Source organism: Amblyraja radiata, chromosome 5, assembly GCF_010909765.2.
Source record: "Amblyraja radiata isolate CabotCenter1 chromosome 5, sAmbRad1.1.pri, whole genome shotgun sequence".
In the NCBI taxonomy this organism is placed as follows: domain Eukaryota; kingdom Metazoa; phylum Chordata; class Chondrichthyes; order Rajiformes; family Rajidae; genus Amblyraja; species Amblyraja radiata.
The window spans coordinates 31,749,272-31,764,281 of NC_045960.1; the positions used below are offsets into that span (position 1 = coordinate 31,749,272).

The following is a 15,010-nucleotide window of genomic DNA, read 5'->3' on the forward strand; positions in this document are numbered from 1 at the left end:
TCTTCAATAAGATTGGCTTCTTTGATGTCATCACTGTTGCTTGTATGCTGAAATCCTCCAAAACTGATATATGATAGTAAATGATGGTTAAATCCAAGAGGTACAGAAATTACTAAATATTTCAGCAAGATCTTTAATGAGTCCTGTTGTTTCACTGAAGGATGAAATCTGGCTCAATAGATTTTGGTCACCTTTGATTTAGAGAATCTTTCCATGAAATGCATTCGGATACTTTTTCAGATTGAATACAAGAGCTGCTTGTTGATGATTCATATTACAGCTTTTTTTGTGCTGATACATAAAAGAAAATCAGTGACCACTAAAAAATTCACACAGTTTTGTCATCTCATTTAGCAAAAGCACAAAGACTTTAGATTTCTACCAGAGACAAAGAAAATGAATAATCAAGGGTCAAATTTATAATAAATTTATTGCTGAAATCATATTTGTCTGCTACAGAAGAAGATAACCAAAAGACATTCCCAAAATCTGGTAATATAAAAATTAATAACCTAAAATGTTGGAAGGGGTATAAAAATATCCAAGTATAACATTGTGACAGAATTCTTCCACTAATGATTAAGGCTAAAATGGCATCATTTTTCCTATAGTAACATCAAAGTAAAAAAAGTTCTGAAAATATTAGTCTGCAATCGGTGCAAATCTTTAAATACTAGTAGTACAGGTATCATACTGGTCTGAAATGTAGATTGATATTGATGACAACATATTTTTAAGCAGGTTGCAAATTTTAAATAAATGTTTAATTTTAAAATGTAGGTCGATTTGGCTAGCGAGAAATTATCATTTGTATTGATGTAATGAGATTGGCTGTATCTCACATAAAATGATTCCAGAATAGTGAGATGTGAAAGCAAACTTGACAGATATGAAATGTGCCATTGTGTATGTTTTTATTTGTTCATCCTCTTTGTGCTATTCTGACTTATGGGACATGTGTTCAGATACATTATATCATAACCAATGCCTATGCTGTATTATAATGAACTGGAATATAAATATAATGATGATCTTCATCAAATCACAGAAACAAACAGATGCATTGTAACCTTTAACCAAAATATTAAAATAAAAAAGACAAATTTGGTAACAAGAGGCTGAATATAATATCTATGAGACAAACATTAATCTTAATCTAGTAACAAGGGTCTATTTAAATAAAATTAATTCTCAGTTGGTAATGTTCCTGCAGCTGATGTATATACAATACACAGTAAAGTTTGATTATTTCAATTAAGATAATCAAACCATCCCAGAAACCTTATTATTGTGATGGTGAACAGTTCATTTGTTTTCTTCAAAATCCCATGACTGGAAGAAAACATTAACTTTTTATTAACTATTTAAACACATTTATCTAATGCTGTATTTATAAACCAATACTTTCTGTATGGTAAAAAAAAAACTATTGCATGCTTCTTTATACAAAGAGCACATCCATTGCAATCATCCACATTACTGTTTAATAAAAAATCTATAGGATCCTATTCTATACAAGGAACACAGCCATTCCCATCTTCAATGTTACTGCTTTTACACTTTCCCATTGATAGCACAGGCTCGTTAAATGGGTGTTCTACTGCAGCTGAAACGCATCATTTCATTCTCCACTTGTACTTGGGGTTTGGAGAGTTTTTTTCTTTTTTTTCTTCATTGTGGTTTTTGCATGAATTTTATGATCAACTTCAGCGACCGGTAAAATAGATTCAAATGTTGTTACATCCAATGGTTTGGCTGCTGGTTTCTTTTTTTTCTTTTTCTGTGATGCACTGGAAAAGTAGCAAGTATCAGTAACTAAAGACAATGGTTTTATTTGCTGAATTCACAAGCAGTATTAAAATGTGCATCAATATAAAACAACAACCATTCTTCAGGCATTTTAAATAGTTCATCATTTAACATTATAGGTGACAACCCCTTAGACAGTTGCACGCAGAGGGCAAATTGACCTCAACATTGAAAGACCCAAGAGTAAAAAATCAAGACAGTCTTCATAAGTTCATGGAGCAGAATTAGGCCATTTGGTCCATCAAGTTGACCCGCCATTCAATGCTTGCTGATCTACAGTGGTTGAAGTGTACATTGACAGATTTTAATAAAGGCCATTTTTATACATTTTGGTTTCACCATGTAGAAATTACAGCAGTGTTTATACATAGTCCCCCCATTTCAGGGCACCATAATGTTGGGACACAGCAATGTCATGTAAATGAAAGTAGTCATGTTTAGTATTTTGTTGCATATCCTTTGCATGCAATGAATGCTTGAAGTCTGCGATTCATGGACATCACGAGTTGCTGGGTGTCTTCTCTGGTGATGCTCTAGCCAGGCCTGTGTTGCAGCCATCTTTAGCTTATGCTTGTTTTGGGGGCTAGCCCCTTCAGATTTCTCTTCAGCATATGAAAGGCATGCTCAATTGGGTTCAGATCGGGTGATTGACTGGGCCACTCAAGAATTTACCATTTTTTAGCTTTGAAAAACTCTTTTGTTGCTTTAGCAGTATGTTTGGGATCATTGTCTTGCTGTAGAATGAACCGCCGGCCAATGAGTTTTGAGGCATTTGTTTGAATTTGAGCAGATAGGATGTGTCTATATACTTCAGAATTCATTATGCTACTACCATCAGCAGTTGTATCATCAATGGAGATAAGTGAGCCAGTACCTTCAGGAGCCATACATGCCCAGGCCATTACACCCCCACCACCGCGTTTCACAGATGAGGTGGTATACTTTGGATCTTGGCCAGTACCTTCTCTCCTCCATACTTTGCTCTTCCCATCACTCTGATATAACTTAATCTTTGTCTCATCTGTCCACAAGACCTTTCCCAGAAGTGTGGTTGATGTTTTAAGTACTTCTTGGCAAACTGTAACCTGGCCATCCTATTTTTGCAGCTAACCAGTGGTTTGCATCTTGCAGTGTAGCCTCTGTATTTCTGTTCATGAAGTCTTCTGCGGACAGTGGTCATTGACAAATCCACACCTCACTCCTGGAAAGTGTTTCTGATCTGGTGTTTGGGGATTTTTCTTTATTATAGGGAGAATTCTTCTGTCATCAGCTGTGGAGGTCTTCCTTGGCCTGCCAGTCCATTTGTGCATCAAGTGCTCACCAGTGCTCTCTTTCTTCTTCATGATGTTCCAAACAGTTGATTTTGGTAAGCCTAAGGTTTGGCTGATGTCTCTAACAGATTTATTCTTGTTTCTTAGTCTCGTAATGGTTTCTTTGACTTTCATTGACACAACTTTGGTCCTCATGTTGATAAACAGCAATAAAAGTTTCCAAAGGTGATGGAAATACTCGGTGCTGAGAGATCTCTTATACCTGCATTAAGGAGGCAATTAAACACACCTGAGCAATTACAAACACCTGTGAAGCCAAGCGTCCCAAACATTATGGTGCCCTGAAATGGGGGGGAACTATGTATAAACACAGCTGTAATTTCAAGATGGTGAAACCAAAATGTATAAAAATACCCTTTAATAAAATCTGACAATGTGCACTTTAACCAGGTAATTTTTTTATATTACAAATCTTAAATTGTGGAGTACAGAGGGAAATAAATAAATGATGGGACTTTATCCCAAACATTATGGGGGGTACTGTATCTTTCCCTCCCAACCCCATTCCCCTGTCTTCTTCCCATAACCCCTGGCACCCATACTAATCAAGTATCTATCAATCACCACCTTAAAAAATATCAATTGACTTGGCCTCCACAGCCTTCTGTGGCAATGAATTCCACAGATTCACCACCTTCTGACAAAATAAATTCCTCATCTCCTTTCTAAAGGTCCGTCCTTTTATTCTGAGGTTATGGCAGTGTTTTTTTTGCAACTATGCAGGCACCAATGAAACCAGACAACGTTCTACATACTGTTCTGACCATATTTCAAGGAGGAATCACTTGCCTTGAATGATTGAACTTAAAAGAATAGTACAGCACAAGAACATGCCCTTCAGCCCACAATATCTGTGCTGAACATGATGCCAAGACCATCTCTTATCTACCTGCACAAAATCCATATCCCCCCTTCCCCATATCCATATACTGATCCAAAAGTCTCTAAAATGCCACTATCGCATCTGTCTTGACCTCCAGCCCGGGCAGCACATCCCAGGCACTCACCACCCTTGTGTAAAAAAGTTGCCCCGCACAAGCCAGAGACCCGCGTTATGTTCTCACAACGGGTACTGTCTGTTCTCCCTGTTCACCGCGTGGGTTTCCTCCCACATTCCATGTAGATTTGTTGATTAATTAGGTTTACAATGGACAATGGGGACCTGACATGGGGGAGAGGGTGGAACAGTGGAGTGCCTGGAGTGGGGGGACCACCGTGAGGGAGAGGGTGGAACAGTGGAGTGCCTGGAGTGGGGGGACCACCATGGGGGAGAGGGTGGAACAGTGGAGTGCCTGGAGTGGGGGGACCACCGTGAGGGAGAGGGTGGAACAGTGGAGTGCCTGGAGTGGGGGGACCACCATGAGGGAGAGGGTAGAACAGTGGAGTGCCTGGAGTGGGGGGACCACCATGAGGGAGAGGGTGGAACAGTGGACTGCCTGGAGTGGGGGACTGTCGTGAGGGTTGGGGTTGGGGAAGAACAAAGGGAGAACTGGCGCGGGGGGGGGGAATTTGTAACTTTGTAAGTGCCCTTCATGGGCGACAACTGCATACCTTGGTTATGCAAGCACAGAATTTCACTGTGACAATAAAGTATTCATTCATTCATTCATTCCGTAAGTTGCCCCTAGTGTGTCGGATGCAAAAGGTTGGATAACATAGAACCAGTGGTTGGGTGAACACTGGTCGGTGTGGACTCGTTGGGCAAAAGGTCTGTTTCCATGCTGTATCTCTAAACTAAACTGACTCCTTTAAACTTTGGTCCTCTCACCTTAAAACTGGAAATAAAGGTTAACTAATTGATTCCGATGAAAGGATTAACAACCCAGATGAAAGGAATAAAAGTGTAACCACCTGTTTTCTCTGAACTTCTGTGATCCGATAATCTAAAAGATTTACTAAATCCAAAGAAAAGTAGTAACCTCTGCCTCTAGTTCTGCATTCATCCCCCAAAGCCTTTGGCAATACTAATGCTCAAATCAATGCTGGAGTGAAATCTATTCATTGCCAGATCAAAATGCTGATACATGTACATTATCCATCAAAGCACTTTTGAATTTTACATACAGATGCCAATGACAATCGACTGATTAAATCATGGAGCCTAAACAAACAGGATGAGGGTAAGGGAGATGTACGCAGACAGACAGGTCGAATCACCTAATGTAGTTTCTCACATACATTGCACATTCATTGTAGATCTGTGATTGACTGAAATTCTACCACAACTAAGGTAAAGCAGATACAAGAAAGAGCAAGATACAGTTCCAGCTAAATATTTGCATGCTCAGGCATCTGCAGATTGGCCAAACTGCATTAGCAATTTGTGGCTATGGGGAGGATATTAACGTGAATCTCACTTGGGCATCAAATGAGACAGCTAATAACAAAGAGAAACATTTGCTCTGAAAAGAACAGCTCCTTAGACAGGTAGGAAATGCATTCAGAAGAAATGACCAGATCAGTGACCAGAAGATGTGCATCACTCTAATAGGTGGTATTGTTTAGTTTTCCAGGCACAGAAATCGCTATCAGAACATGGAGGGGATCAGTGGACCGGGGGGTCACAATTTCTTCGCGGCCGCGCGCTCATGCGCACACACACACACACACGGACGTCTCCCTCCTCTAATCACCGCGCTCTATCCTCAGTCCCACCCCTACTTCCGCCTCTGACCGACACTTCCCTCCTCCAATCATCGCGCTGAATTATCATGGTCCCGCCCCATTGCCTGCTGACCGACGTCGCTCTCGTCCAATCGGCGCCCTCGATCAGCAGTCCCACCTGCACTGTCTCGCGGAAAGCGGGAATTTCACGGGGTTTTAAAATCCGGATTACAAAAAATGGGGGGGATCATCCCCCACCTCTCAAAACGGGGGGGTGGGGGGGGGGGGGAGGGACGACGTGTTCCACCCTGGCCACCCCGGAATTTCCGGCCCTGCAGTTATCACTTGAGTTCTTTAAAGTGATGGACTTTGTGTCTATAATCTGTGCTGTCAGTGACAGCCGCTTGCAGTTATGAATACAAATCCTGCAACATTCTTCACTTTACTTTTCTTTCAAATTCCCTTGACAAGGTTGCTCTTTGGCAGAAATATTCTGGATCTCCAAAAATGCTGTCAATGCCATGTGACAAAATTAATGTGCTGGTGAAAGGACAAACCTGAAATATTAACTTCCTCTTTCTTTCCAGAATGAACTGCGTGTTTTTTTCCGTTCTCTGGTAATGATTTGTTTCTCACTTTAATCCTTGATCCTTTCTGATATCAGATCCTCACCACAAAACCATCCAAATGGTTTACAAGTTATGAACAAAGTTCTTCTAATTCAGAAATAATTCAAAGGAAACAATATCTACATTTCTTAGTAAAATGGAACTTCTTAAAATGTGATAAGTGTGTAGTTGAAATGATGTTACTCACGGTTTCACAGGTGACTCTGTATCTGTGTCATGCTCAGATATCAACTTGAGGTCCCCTGACTTGCTGATGACTGCTGACATCTGTAGGAGAACAAAAGGAGCAGAGTGTGTAAGAAATGAAGGTGGTGGGGGGTTTACTTGGACTACTTCGTCTCAACACATATGCAAAACCACAGGCTTCCTGTACTTGGAATAAATGCAGCTTGTTTGAAAATGCGAAACCTGCCTGATGTATCTACCCGTATGTGGTTACAATCTGTAGGCCAAGGAGGAAAACATACAGGCCTCTGCCATTCCCATGATGCAGGAGGTGCCATTTTACAGAGAGGTAAAACCAAAATAGTATTAAGATCTCGTAAGTACACTTAGGGCCATATCCAAATGTATGTGTGTAGTTTGTATTAACTCTTTAAAGACTGGAATAGTATTTCTGTGCAAACTCAAAAATAGGAACATTTATTTTGTTAAGAAGAATAAATGTTAATGCTCTGTGTAGTTGTATGTGTATCTCTTGTATTATCTTTTGTGTCATAGTCAAAGTTATACAATACCGAAACAGGCCCTTTGGCCCAACTCAGGTAACCTGATGCCCCATCTAAGCTGGTCCCATTTGCCCACATTTGGTCCACATCGCTCAACACCTTTCTTATCCATGTAGTTGTCCTACTGCCTTTTACCTGTTGTCAACTGCCTTTTACCTGCCTCAACTACCCGTGGCAGCTCATTCCATATACCCACTGAGTGAAAAAGTTGCTCCTCGGGTTCCTATTAAATCTTTCCCCTCTCACCTTAATCATTTGTCGTTTGGTTCTTGATTCCCCTGGGATGGGTAAAATACTCTGTACTTTCACCCTATAAATTCCCCTCATGATTTTATCAGGCCAATTTGTTTTGAAATATTAACCTTAAATATGGGTGCATGTTTTTCTTGACAATTGGTTGGCAATAAATTTCTGAAAGGGACCCTAAAAGACCTTTTATTTCATTCAAAAGCAAGACTCCTCTGGCTGCAGAGGGGCACAAGATAAGGGATCAAACATTTAGGACTGAAAGGAGGACTACATTTTTCACCAGAGGATTGCAAACCTTTGGAATTTTCTATCCCATGAGCTACAGGGATGAATACTTGTTAAGTATATTTTAGATGGAGATCCAAAGATTTTTGGACATGTGCATCATATGTTAAAGAGGTTCAAGTAAAGTATCAATTTTAATTTTGTTGAATGGATGAGCAAGGTCAAAGGGATATTTGGCCTAATTTTGTATATATCTTTTTTTCTGTAATAAGTACTTGCCCGTTAAGCAGCAGTTTCTATGATTCCATAGTACTCAACGAGAGCACATGAAGATTTCCTGAATGTCATGATACTATTTTGAAAGCATCTAAGAAATAACATGCAGTGAAGGAGTGCGGAACTATTGAAAACACCATTTACGGGTGAGATGTTCATCGAAATCCCCAGTTATCTTCTCAGCTGGATAAAAAAATCTCACAACAGTTATTTGAAAATGATCAGCGAATTCTAACCAATGTCCTGTTCATAATTTTCCCTCATCTACCAATGCATGTATTTTAAATTGACTAAATTGGAGTCACTTACATCATTTACTATACATTACAAGGAGTCATCTTTTGACAATTGTGGTGGGGCATTCCCTCTTATTCTTCAACCAAGGGTTCCCCTCTACCAAAATGTTTCCCACAATTCTGCTTTTACCTTCTCACTCCTTCCACATCACAATAGGGCTTTCCCCATCTTCAACTTCCTCCACTCAATGAATCATCTTTCACCATATTCTGAGAGTTCCAGTCTGAGACACCTTTTTGTTTTATTTCCTTTCAGCTTTTCAAATTGAATTGTTCACTCCATGAAACCTGGGCTTCACTCTTACATCTCTAACAAACTTCACCTCTTTTCATAGAAGCTTTCACACTACCACAAATTGGAAAAGCTATTTTTTGAGTTCTTCCTACTATCATTCATTTCTGTATGATACTATGCTTTGAACAGTACTTACTGTTAACAGAGCAATCTCCTCTACAAATGCAGATTAGGACACCCTACACCTCCATTGAATGCACACGCATTATCCTGTGGTTGTTTGCCACATTAATCATTCTGACACTCCTCCTCTGTCCTCAACCAGCACTGCTTTCAATGGAAAATATTACAGCTTTGGACTCGGCACAGAGTTCAACAATTTCAGATGAAGGCATTGCTATTCCCACCTCAATGTTTTTTTAAATGTTATTAATGCTACCACTACTGTTAATGTAATTTACTCTCTCCCACCTTCTACAGTATAATTCCACTGTTCTTCCCTTTCTTTGCAACTTGGAACATGTTTTATCTCCAGCCTTTACCAATCCAGATGATAGACCACCCCACTTCCAACCCTTGGTTTACACAGTAGACACCAACCCACTTACAGTGTTTAAAACAAAAGTCTTACCACTTTGAGAGCGGCACAGTGGTGCAGTGGTAGAGCTGCTGCCTTTACAGTGTCAGAGACCCGGGTTCGATCCTGATTCAGTGCCCCTCTGTATGGAGTTTGTACCTTCTCCCCATGACCACCTGGGTTTTCTCTGGGTGCTCCGGTTTCCTCCCTCACACCAAAGACATGCAGGCTTGTAGGTTAGACAAAAATGCTGGAGAAACTCAGCGGGTGAGGCAGCATCTATGGAGCGAAGGAAATAGGCAACATTTCGGGCCGAAACCCTTCTTCAGACTGATGTGAGGGTGGGGGAGTGGGCGGAAGAAGAAAGGAAGAGGTGGAGCGTGGGCTGAGGGAGAGCTGAGAAGGGAAGGAGAATGTAAGGACTAACTGAAATTAGAGAAGTCAATGTTCATAACGCTGGGGTGCAAACTGCCCAAGGAAATATGAGGCGCTGCTCCTCCAAGTTGCGGTGGTCCTCACTCTGGCCATGGAAGGGGCCGAGGACAGAAAGGTCGGATTTGGAATGAGAGGGGGAGTTGGAGTGCTGCGCCACTGGGAGATCAGGTTGGTTATTGCAAACCGAGCGGAGGTGTTCGGCGAAGCGATCGCCAAGCCTGCGCTTGGTCTCACCGATGAACTCTCATCTTCTTAAACAGGCTTGTAGGTTAATTGGCTTTGGTAGCAAAGTAAATTGTCATTGGTGTTTAGAATAGTGTTAGTGTATGGGGTCATCACTGGTTGGCGAAGAGAAGTGCCTATTTTCGCGCTGTACCTCTAAAGTAAAGTAAAGTAAAGACTAAAGACTGTATTTTGGCCAATGATCTTCATTCTATATATCATAGTTCTTGATTAAAGACTATATTTTTGGCCAATGATCTTCATTCTCTATATCATAGTTCTTGATCTCTGACAAAGGGAGCAGTTGTTTCTTAATCTACTCTACCTGTACCATTCATGATTTTAGATATCTTTAAATAATCTGCACCCACTCTGAAGCATTTACAATCTTTCCTCAAGTGTTGCATACAGATTTTACATAATTATCCAGCTGTTTTATAATGGGTCATCATGACTTGCTTGGTCTTGTTCTGTTTCTCTTAAAAAGCCCAGGGTCCTGGTTAGTACTTAACAACCTTCTGAACCTGCCATGCCACTTCCAACAAAGTACAAATATATGCAGGTCTCCGTGATCTTGTGCCTCTTTCAAAATTGTGTCATTTAGTTTATATTGCCTCTTCACATTCCTCCTACTAAAATTTCTGCTTTATTTCTTACATTAAATTGTCTCTGTCATCCATTGCACCTGCCTTTCTACATCTCATGAAAGTGTCTTATAAACCCTCTTCACAGCTCTCTACACCTCTGTGTACTGTGCCATCTGAAAATTTAGAAATGTTGCCTTGCACATCCACACCCATATCATTAATATATAGTAAGAAAAACAGTGGTCCAAGCACTAACCTCTGGGGAACTCCATTATACAGTTCCCTCTAGTCTGAAAAAAACACCTTTCACATTACTCTTTTTCCTGTTACTTAGCTGCTCACATCATTAAAAATGTTAACCATAAGCTTACAATTCTTCATAGCTAGTTCAACAAGAAGGGAGAATGCTCAAATACTAGAACTTTGTAAACTGCAAGGGATAATTATGGGGCAGGATCTTGTACATGGGAACATATCAGACAAATGGCCTGCAACATACCAAGAGAAAATGTACATATGCCAGGGGTGAGATCACACACCAGTTCTGCTTTGAGGCATCCTATTATTAAAGACTGATGAGAATGCACAATTACTTACATATGATATTGTCTGGCATGCTTGAAAGTCTGCGAGAGGTGTACAGAAGAGAAACTGCTCCAACTTGAATGAATGAATACGTTTATTGGCCAAGTATGTACACATACAAGGAATTTGCTTTTGTGCTCCGCTAGCATGTAACATCACGACATACAGTTAACCATTAAGAATAAAACATAAAACATTAAGAATAAAACATTATAGTTTAAACATGTGAATGAAATAAAATACCAGAGCAAAAGGAGGCTACAGACTTTTGGTTATTGAGTAGAGCTACTGCTAGTGGAAAAAAAGCTGTTTTTATGTCTGACTGTGGCGGCTTTGACAGTCCGGAGTCGCATTCCAGAGGGAAGTGATTCAAAGAGTTTGTGGCCACGGTGAGAGGGGTCAGAGATGATCTTACCCGTTCGATTCCTGGCCCTTGCAGTGTACAGTTCGTCAATGGGGGGAAGGTTGCAGCCAACAACCTTCTCAGCTGATCGAACGATTCGCTGCAGCCTCTGGATGCCGTGCTTGGTGGCTGAGCCAAACTAGACCATGATGGAGAAGGTGAGGACAGACTCTACGAAGGCAGTATAGAATTGGACCATCACTGCCTGTGGCAGATTGTTTTCTCAGCTGCTGCAGGAAGTACATCCTCTATTGGGCCGTTTTTACTGTGGAGTCGATGGCAACCCCCCATTTAAGGTCCTTGGAGATGATGGTTCCAAAGAACTTAAAGGACTCCACAGATGTGGCTGTGGTGTTGTTGGTGGTGAATGGGGGGAGGGGAGGGGGAGCTCTCCTGAAGTCTACTATCAATTCCACCGTCTTAAGAGCATTGAACTCCAGGTTGTTACGAAGGCACCACGACACCAGCTTTGTCACTTCCTGTCTGTAGGCAGATTCCTCCCCATCCTGGATCAGTCCAATCAGGGTTGTGTCGTCTGCAAACTTGAGAAGCTTGACAGAGGAGTCTGTGGAGGTGCAGTCGTTGGTGTAGAGAGAGTAAAGGAGAGGGGAGAGTATGCAACCTTGCGCTGCTCCTATGCTGAGGGTTTGCGGGTCCGAGATGTGCTTTCCCAGCCTCACATGCTGCTTCCTGTCTGTCAGGAAGTTGGTGATCCACTGATAGAGGGGTTCAGGCACAGTCAACTGGGAGAGTTTGGAGTGTAGTAGCTCTGGCACAATGGTGGTGAATGCCGAGCTAAAATCCACAAACAAAATCCTTGCATAGGTCCCCTGGCGGTCTAGATGCTGGAGGATGAAGTGCAGGCCTAGGTTGAGTGCGTCATCCACTGATCTATAGGCCTGGTATGCAAAATGCAGAGGGTCCAGCACAGTTGGTGATATTTTTCAGCTTGGCCAGCACAGGTCTTTCAAGGGTCTTCATGACTATAGTTGTCAGTGCGACGGGTCTGTAGTATTTAAGACCAGTAATCCTTGTCTTTTGGGTACAGGGACAATAGTGGAGACTTTGAAGCAGGCAGGGACAGTACAGGTTTGCAGGGACTGGTTGAAAATGTCTGTGTAGACCGGTGCCAGTTGTTTGGCACAGAGTTTGAGGTAGAGGGGGAAACATTGTCCAGTCCTGGAGATTTCCAGCTTTTCCGTCTTCTGAATAGCCTCTCCACCGCCTCAATTTCTATTGTTGGTGATGGAGATGTGGCCAGACTGATGTTGGGCAGCAAGGAGGGGGTGGGTAGTGGACGAGAGCCCAGTCTTTGCAGACTGGAGTCAGGCTGTAAGTAGGTGTGAAGTGGTGACTGGGAAGGATTGGGTGGGGAAGTGTCCAGTCTTTGCAGACTGGATTCAGGCTGTGAGTAGGTGTGAAGCGGTGATTGGGAAGGGGGGGAAGGGGGTACCAGGGTTACGTTTCTGTTTATCGAACCTGCAGTGGAACTCGTTCAGGTCGTTGGTCAGCTGACTATTGCCCAAGGAGCGGAGGGGGGGGGGGGGGGGGGTTCCTCTTGTAGCTGGTAATTTCTTGCAAGCCCTTCCAAACTGAAGAGTCATTAGCTGAGAACTTGCTTCTCAACTTCTCAGAATTCCTTTCCTTGCCAGTTCTGATTCCACTTTGCAGCTTGTACTTGGCCCGCCTGTAGAGGTCTGCATCCCAGCTCCTGTAGGCCTCATCTTTAGACTGGCGGAGCTGTCTGAGTTCTGCTGTAAACCAGGGCTTGTCGTTGTTGAACCAGATCCGGGTCCTAGAATGTACCAACATTGCAGTGATATGCAGCTTCATATCAATAATTGAAGATGCCAAGATGTGACAGTTGTTTGCTTGGATTGATGAAGTACTGTTCCAGAGCAGTAGCAGTTGGCCCATGGTGCATAAATCAAGGAGGTATATGTGCGCTCCCACCATAAACTCTCCAATAATGTCCTCACAGTTGCCCCTCAGCTAGCTGCCCCAGACTACTACAATTTATAAATATATGGTGGTGTCCAAAGCTAAATCATCTGTGCTCACTGTTCCTCACATTTCCTTGTGATTGTCTGTAATCTCCTAAGGGACAAAGATTGCAACCATCCATCAGCTAGGCTGCAGCCACCAGGGATCACGGCAAAGGGGCAAAGCTAAATACCGATTAGATGGTTTTGTTCTTGAATATATAATAATAGTTAGCTTTTTTTTGGTTTTGGGTTTCATGATTTATGGAGAGGAAATCAGTAACACAGGAATAGAACGGAAGCTGCATTATTCAGGGCTTTGTGTTTCACTTAATTTGCTATCAATTGTGGCTGATGTATATCACAGGGAGGCCTGCAATTATTGCTCATGCCTTTTTGAAACTGAAGGCACCTTCTTGATCTACTGCAGTGATCCGCGAAAGTGGCACCGCGAGCATTGCCACTTTCATTTCACTGCACATCTCGTATGTGTATGTGACAAATAAACTTGACTTGACTTGACTTGCTTTTTTAATTTTTTGCCTCTGGATGCAATGCTCCTTGGATATGTGGAGACTTCCATGCTTCTCAGAAGATTCCTGTGGAAAATGCACTCCTGTTCAGAACCCTTTGATCCCTCATCCTTCACCGCTACCTACCATCACCTTTCCTTTGCCCTGGACTATTACTCAATGACCTATTTTGCTCTTAATGAAAAGGGGCTCCAACTTAAATATTCTCAAAGCTCTTAAGTTGTTGCAGTTTCAAATTTCTGTGTAACTGAGCCTTGGATCTTTAACTTCCTAATTGCTTGCAAGTAGATGATACTCAGATGTGCTTTTGTATTCATGATACAGACAATGTGATGACTACACAATTTCACTGTAGTGGGATCAATCATTATGATTTGCACAATGATTGATCCCACTCTAGAATAATACATGCTTTGGGTGCTTGTGTGTGCTAAACAGATACAAATGTGATTTGATCTTTCATCCCTTACTTACTTATTACAGCATACAACCAGGTTATCCCCCATCAATCAATTCCTTTCCTTTTCCCTTGTTTCTTTCTTGCATGCTATCAACTTCTATTTGGTACTTTTAACATTTGCCTACTCTTAGAGGTAATTTATAGCAACCAATTAAACTACTTAGGGATCTGAGTGGAAACTGGAACATCCAGACAGAATGTACAGTGTCCCCTATAATGTTTGGGACAAAGACTCATCGTTTATTTATTTGCCTCTGTACTCCACAATTTGAGATTTATAATAGAAAAAAATCACATGTGGTTAAAGTGCACATTGTCAGATTTTATATAAGGCCATTTTTATACATTTTGGTTTCACCATGTAGAAATTACAGCAGTTTTTATACATAGTCCCCCCATTTCAGGGCACCATAATGTTTGGGACACAGCAATGTCATGTGGTCATGGACAAATCCGCACCTGACTCCTGAAAAGTGTTTCTGATCTGTCGGACAGGTGTTTTTGGATTTTTCTTTATTATAGAGAGAATTCTGTCATCAGCTGTGGAGGGCTTCCTTGGCCTGCCAGTCCCTTTCCAATTAGTAAGCTCACCAGTGCTCTCTTTCTTCTTAATGATGTTCCAAACAGTTGATTTTGGTAAGCCTAAGGTTTGGCTGATGTCTCTAACAGTTTTATTCTTGTTTCTCACTCATAATGGCTTCTTTGACTTTCATTGACGCAACTTTGGTCCTCATGTTAATAAACAGCAATAAATGTTTCCAAAGGTGATGGAAAGACTGGAGGAAGGACTAGGTGCTGAGAGCTCTCTCATACCTGCATTACTGAGGCAATTAAACACACCTGA

The 15,010-nt window shown here is 41.7% G+C and overlaps 1 protein-coding gene across 1 annotated transcript in view; it reads right to left on the reverse strand.

Annotated features, from left to right (window-relative positions):
* Window positions 1-411: 411 nt before the first annotated feature.
* The window catches only part of ahi1 (Abelson helper integration site 1), a 227,943-nt gene continuing 213,344 nt past the window's right edge, over window positions 412-15,010 (reverse strand). Inside the window, exons 26-27 of the mRNA XM_033020945.1 lie at window positions 6,561-6,640; window positions 412-1,790 (exon numbers count right to left, since the gene is read on the reverse strand). Coding sequence (XP_032876836.1) covers window positions 1,622-1,790; window positions 6,561-6,640 — 249 coding nt within the window. The 3' untranslated portion in view covers window positions 412-1,621. The remainder of the gene's footprint in view (window positions 1,791-6,560; window positions 6,641-15,010) is intronic.